This window comes from Microtus oregoni, unplaced genomic scaffold (assembly GCF_018167655.1).
Source record: "Microtus oregoni isolate MIOR12 unplaced genomic scaffold, Mior012 000056F_ref0000123, whole genome shotgun sequence".
NCBI lineage: Eukaryota > Metazoa > Chordata > Mammalia > Rodentia > Cricetidae > Microtus > Microtus oregoni.
In genome coordinates, this window is record NW_024543832.1 from 1,569,755 (window position 1) to 1,576,450 (window position 6,696).

General features: G+C 41.0%; 1 gene segment (V, D, J or C); it reads right to left on the reverse strand.

Moving 5' to 3' along the window:
• Positions 1-215: 215 nt before the first annotated feature.
• On the reverse strand, positions 216-789 carry LOC121438494. The segment is given in 2 exon segments: positions 216-628; positions 729-789. Coding segments are annotated over 2 exon segments (459 nt in total).
• Positions 790-6,696: the final 5,907 nt, after the last annotated feature.

The window sequence follows — 6,696 nt, forward strand, 5'->3', positions numbered from 1 at the left end:
AGAGTGAGAGAAACTGAGGCAGAGATAGGTAGAGAGAGATAGAGTAACAGGGAGGAACACTAATAAATAAACCCACACAGTACAAGAGGAAAAGGAAATTCGAATAAACATTTGGACCCACAAGGATTACTATACACTATACCTGTAGAGAAAATCCCTAAGTGTGATATTGAGAAGCAGTCCAGACATAGAGAAGTCCAGTCTGCCATGCTTCTCTAAGCAGGCTCTCCTGTGACCCAGATTTTTAAGTCCTCTCCGCGCCCCCTGCTGTTCCAGTGTTCCCTATGGGGAGGTTTTTGTCTGAGCTCACAGTAGCATTCACTCACTGTGTCTCTTGCACAGTAATACATGGCTGAATCCTCTGACCTCAGACTGTTCATTTCCAGGTACAGAGTGTTCTTGGCATTGTCTCTGGAGATTGTGAACCGGCCCTTCACAGCATCGGTATAGTATACATTACTTCTAATGTATGCGACACACTCTAACCCCTTCCCTGGAGCCTGGTGGACCCAGTTCATTGGGTAACTACGGAGGGTGAATCCTGAGGCTGCACAGGAGAGTTTCAGGGATTTTCCAGGCTGCGCTAAGCCTCCACCAGACTCCAACAACTGCACATCACACTGGATAACTGTAAACACAAAGAATTCATGTTAGAAAATTGACACAGAAATTTTTTTTTCTCTTTCTCATGTACACACAAAACACAACATCTCATATTTTTGAATTACCTTTTAAAATAAGGACAAAGAAAACCAATATGAGCCCTAAGTCCATGGTATGTGGTCTGTGTTCAGTGCTGACCCCTGACAGGGAGGACTTGGGAATCCAAGGCTTGTCTCCTCTGCCAGAGCTGCAGGGTCAGGGCAGGGCTTGTTTTTATGGGCAAAAGAAGCCTTATTTGCATATCTTCCTGCCATAGCAGACTCTGTAATTGGATCTGGGCAGAAAGCAGTACTCAGAGCAGATATAAGACATCATATACACAGGTGAGAGTTATGGAAACTGAAGCATTAATGTAGCTCTCTGTAAACATTTCCCTTGTTAGGGATTCACTACACTGTACTTAGTTCCCTTTTCACCTTATGCATGGAAAGTGCTGTGTTTCCACACTGTCATGTCTCTTTAGGATCAACATGAAGTTTAAAAGCTCCACACGCAACTATGTATCTAGATATTAACTCTGTCTGTCTCTCTGTCTTTGCTGTAAATGGATTCTTCCTGAGGTGAATGCTGATGGGATCACTTGAAACTTTTCTGGATTTTAATCTATTCCGAGAGGTGCTGTCATATGCCCCAATGAATTTTGCAATGATACATTCTTTGTTCTGTCTGTCTTCCTCTCAGTGATTGCCATGGAGACATATTTGTATTTACATCACTTACTTGTTTTCATCATGAAATTTTCCTATGATCACTTTGTTTCCCCCAATATGCCTTTCCCACCTCAATACCAGCCATCACATGGCTGGCTTCATGTTGTCTTAGGTCACTTTTATTTCTCCGTATTTATGTTTTTATCATAATGGGAACATTTAATAAGTGTTTATAACCAAACACAAATATTTTGCATTAATTTTGTATTTTCAGATGGCTTTGTTTTTATTTTCCCAAATTCTCTTGCTTTGCTTTCTAACCACTCAGTCCCTTTTTCTCACTACACCCAACTTTTCCTTTGAAAACCTCTGTATTACCTGTGCATTTTCCCTCTTGTTCTTCACTTAAGATTTCTTTAATCCCAAATAGGGCCAATTCAGCCAAAACCCTGAAAGATGGGGCTGAAAATTCCTTGGTCCTACTTCTTACTGAGAAGCAGCTAGAAATATATTTTTCAGGACAAGGGATATATCCACTCATTTTTGAGGTTATGGTCACTGGTATGCTTCTTTTAATTCAGTGCTTGGGTTTACATGCAAGCAGATATGTGCATCACTATCTGTTCTTAAGTAAGTATAAGGTTGGTAGGGACCCAAGTTTGGAAGATGTGGGAGGAGCTGGGTGGAAAACATCCCACATAGGGATCCTCAACAGAAAGAGTTAAAAAAATAGTAAAAACTATATAACTGAGGCTTAAAACAAAAATTCAGAAAGCAAATGATTAAGGAATATTTGTAAATATCAAATAACTTGGTAGGCAACTTTATCTGGGACCATGTTCCCATCCAGCTAAGAACTGGTGAGGTCCTTCAATTATGTATAAAAAATTTATTTGCAGATAATCCTATACATGATTTGTAAAATACTTTTTCACATTTAGTTACCTGTTGCTTTCCTCTAAGCTGACAATATCCCATCATCAATCAGAATTAGGGGGGAAACATATCATCTCTGCCCCATCCTTTCAGGGCTCATGCTGCATGAACAGTTATTCTGGTGTTAGATTATACGTATGTATCATCTAGGTATCCCCTCTTCTTTAAAATTGTCTATAATAAATCAGAGGACATATTGAACAGAAGTGAAATTCAAGGGCATCTCTATAAACACTTGCTGCTTATTTTCTACGACAGAGGGAAAACTTTGCCTGTGCCTATTTGTTTAATAATTTATTTACCTTAATGTGAATATGTGAAGTCTTTTAATTAATATTGATAGGTTCTCCATTAAAGTTTTGGATATTCTTGGTCAAAAGTGAAAACCTGGGATTAGAATAGAGGTATTGGTTCTGATATATTTTAGGTTGAACAAACTCATTAAAATATTACCCTATTCATCCATTTCAGGAGCAGCCATGTGAGCTGATTCTCACACTGACCCTGGAAAATATGACAATGACACCTTTGAGTTCAACATAGTGTGGAGTTATTTAATTCACGGTTATGTGTTCTTCTGTCAGGATTCTAAGAATGTAGTCAATGTGGTCTCCAAAGCTTCATCACACACTATTGGTGTCACTGCCTGAATTTCAGGAGAAGCCTCAGCCTCAGGTGAAAAGATTCTTGTTTCCTTTTTAAACCACCCCAAGTCTATGATGCGTTAACATTAAGCCCACAGCCAATATGGCTCCTCTGAAGACACTTTACTAGCTCACACATGAGACACCCACTCTTCATGTCACCAACAACAGTGAGTTCTGAGGAATAATTCTGGGAGCAAAAAAGCACCAACAAAAGCACAAACTGTGAAAATCATTGAACTCAGTTGTCTATGGGAAGAACTGAAGAGAGAGATGAACCAGGGACTGGAGCTGTTGTTTGCTGGGATGTGCATATTTGTGTCTGAGAATTTTGTGGTCTGTGTTGCACAATATGCCTATAGAAGAAGCATTAGTTTGGATTTTTTTACCAAAATGCTAATGTTCGAAAATAGAATCTTGTGACAATTATAACAACTGTACACTTTTATAGGGTCCTCTTAGTTTTAAAAGTAAAAAAAAACTGTTTTGGTTCATTTTCTAAAGTAACTTTGGAAATTAACATCAATTTAGGGCAGTTGTGGTTTCTCTGTCACAAGTTTAGAAAAAAAGAGGATGAAAGAAGATTATTCAAAATTCTTAAACTGTCTTATTACATTAGCAATCAGCAATTTTCCCAATTTCATGCTCTTGATAATATATATATGTATATATGATGAACTGTATATATGGAATATATAATATTAATGTGCTGATTTGTCTGACAATGAGCAATTGGACATCTTAGAGGAATGTGTGGGAACACAGATGATTAGTATGTAATTAAAAAACAAGATAAATAGGCTATGACAAGTAAAGGAAACTCTAGAAGATTTCCTTGTGTAAAAGGGAAAAAAATTAAAGGTTAGAGGGCATCAAACAGGTATAAATGAAGCATATGCCAGAGCTTCCAGTTTCTGACATGACCACCTGTGATATTGAGAGTTCCAGTTGGTCCTCAGGATCCCCTGCTGGTTTGAGTAGAGAGGTTTCTATTCAAGCTCACACTGGACTTCTCTGACTGTGTCTCTGGCACAGTATACCTGGCTGTGTTAGAAGTTTGCAGATTTTTCAGTTTTATGAAAACACTGCTCTTGGAGGTGTAATGATATTTTATTTGTGATCTAACAAATAAAGCTTCCTGAAGACTAGAGTTCAGAGATAAGTCACTAGATAGCCATATATGTCAGGCAATGGTGGCACAATCCTTTAATCCCAGTACTTGTAAGACAGCACTGTGGGTGCAGTGCTACCCTGGGATAGAAGACATTGATTCTGTAAAAGAGAACTGGAGCTCACATAAAGGTGATTCCTGCATCTGGGATCATATGCCTTTAATCCCAGCACTAGGGTGGCAGAGACTGGCTTAACCTGGCTAGGCAGAGAGAGAAATATAAGACAGGAGGATACAAGAGCTCAGATCCAGTCTGAGGTTTCAGTCCGAGAGGCAGTCTGAGGTTTTGGAGAGACAACATTCAGTCAGAGGCTTTATAGAGACAGGATCTTCCCCATTTGGTCTGAGCATTGATAGAGGTGAGAACTCTCTTGTGACTGATTACTCTGCTTTTCTGATCCTTCAGTTTTTGTCTCTGGTAGCTGACTCAGGATTTTTTTTTTCGTTAAGTACAATTAGAATTCTTGCAATAGGTGGTGACCCTGCTGATGTTGAGTTGGGATTTGAGATCAGATTATAATTTTTGCTTCCACCACTCCAGATTCTTCACATCCACTTCAGACACTTTCCTGGAGGTTGACAGACCCAGCTTACATCATGACTTGGTAATGACAGTCCACTGACATTGGTAGAGGTGAGAACTCTCTAGTGACTGATTACTCTGCTTTTCTGATCCTTCAGTTTTTGGCTCTGGTAGCTGACTCAGGATTTTTTTTCGTTAAGTACAATTAGTTCAGGTGAGGGACAAGTTGAGTGAGGGCTGTACTAGACCAGGTCTTACTCCTTCAGCTGCTCCTGGGACAGGGAACCTGGGAACAGGTACAATAATCATGGTACAGTCATCCCACAGATGACATGCCTGAGTCTCTTTCTTGAAACCCTGAAACACTTACAGCTTGGAAAGGTCACCAGGCAGAGGAACAGCACCAGGACAACTATGCTCTACTGGATGCTTTAGTAAAAAAGAGATGGGTCTATTCCTCTAGGCCTGAATTTTAGTCTGAGCAGGAGGGCTTCTTTTTCATTGAGGGAGGTTCCTGAGAGGATAAAAAAAAAGCACAGGGCAAGGTTTACACATTTTCCTGAGGTTTTTAAGGGAGGCTGTGGAGAGCTTTGGGGAATGGGACAGTTGGGATGGTGGAAGGGTAGATGTGGGAGCTGGGAAGTAGATATCTTAATTAAGGGGCCATTTTAGGGTTGGCAAGAGACTTGACTCTGGAGGGGTTCCCAGGTGTCCAAGGAGATATCCCCAGCTTGTTCCTTGGACAACAGAGGAGAGAGCGCCTGAACTGGCCCTATATTATAAGCACTCTGCTGAATATCTTGCATATCACCATAGACCTTTCATCTGGCATGCATGGAGAAAGAGACAGAGACCCACACTGGAGCACTGGACTGAGCTCCCAAGGTCCAAAAGAGGAGCAGAAGGAGGGAGAACATGAGCAAGGAAGTCAGGAAGGCGAGGGGTGCATCCACCCACTGAGACAATGGGACTGATCTAATGGGAGATCACCAAGGCCAGTTGGACTGGAACTGATGGAGCATGTGATCAAACCTGACTCTCTGAATGTAGCTGACGGTGGAGGCTGACGGAGAAGCCAAGGACAATGGCGCTGAGTTTTGATTCTACTGCATGGATGGGCTTTGTGGGAGCCTGGTCTGTTTGGATCGACCTGGGGGAAACAGGGAGGATCTTGGACTTCCCATAGGGTAGGGAACCCTGACTGCTCTTTGGACTGGAGAGGGACGGGGAGGGGGAGTGGGGGAAGGGGAGGGAAGTGGGAGGAGGGGAGGAGGTAGAAATTTTCAATAAAAAATAAATAAATAGAGAAATAAATAAATAAAACATCACCTTTTTTTCCTACAGAAAATAATTTTGGATGACTGCATTTATACACTATTAAAATAAACACCAGGAATTACAAACTCTTGTTTTTTGATGCCCACCACTTATAACTGATTCTGTAAAGGATCAGTCTACTGAGCATGGAACTTGAGAATGTTGGGGTATTGAGGATAAATCAAACCAAATGAAGAAAACAGAAGGAAGAGGACAACAAGAAGTAGAGGGAAACTTCACCTTCAGCTGGTGACTCCTGTTCTGAGTCTGGACTCCATGACCTTTTCAAGACTACTGTGTAGTTGAACCACAGCATGTGCTGGAATCTCACTACTCATGTTCAACTCACACAACTGAGTGAAAAGGTAAAAATAAGAGCAGACTGCACATATGTGTAACGGTGCCTGTCACTCATCTAAAAAAGGAAGACAGAGGCTGTTGAACATCATATGTCAGCACACACACACACACCGAGAGTAGTTAGAGAGAAAGTGCGTGAGAGAGAAAGAGACATTGAAAGATACAGGTAGACAGAAAGAGTAAAAGGGAAACAAGGAGAAACACTGTAATAAACACACACACACACACACACACAACCCAACAGGAAAAAGAAACTGGAATAAACATTTGGAAATTCAAGGATTACTCTATCTGTAGAGAAAATCCCTAAATTTGATATGGAAAGGCAGTGCAGACACAGAGAAGTCCAGTATTCCATGATTCTCTGAGCAGGCTCTTCTCTGACCCTGATTTCTAAGTGGACTCAGCGCCCCCTGCTGGTCCTATGTCCCC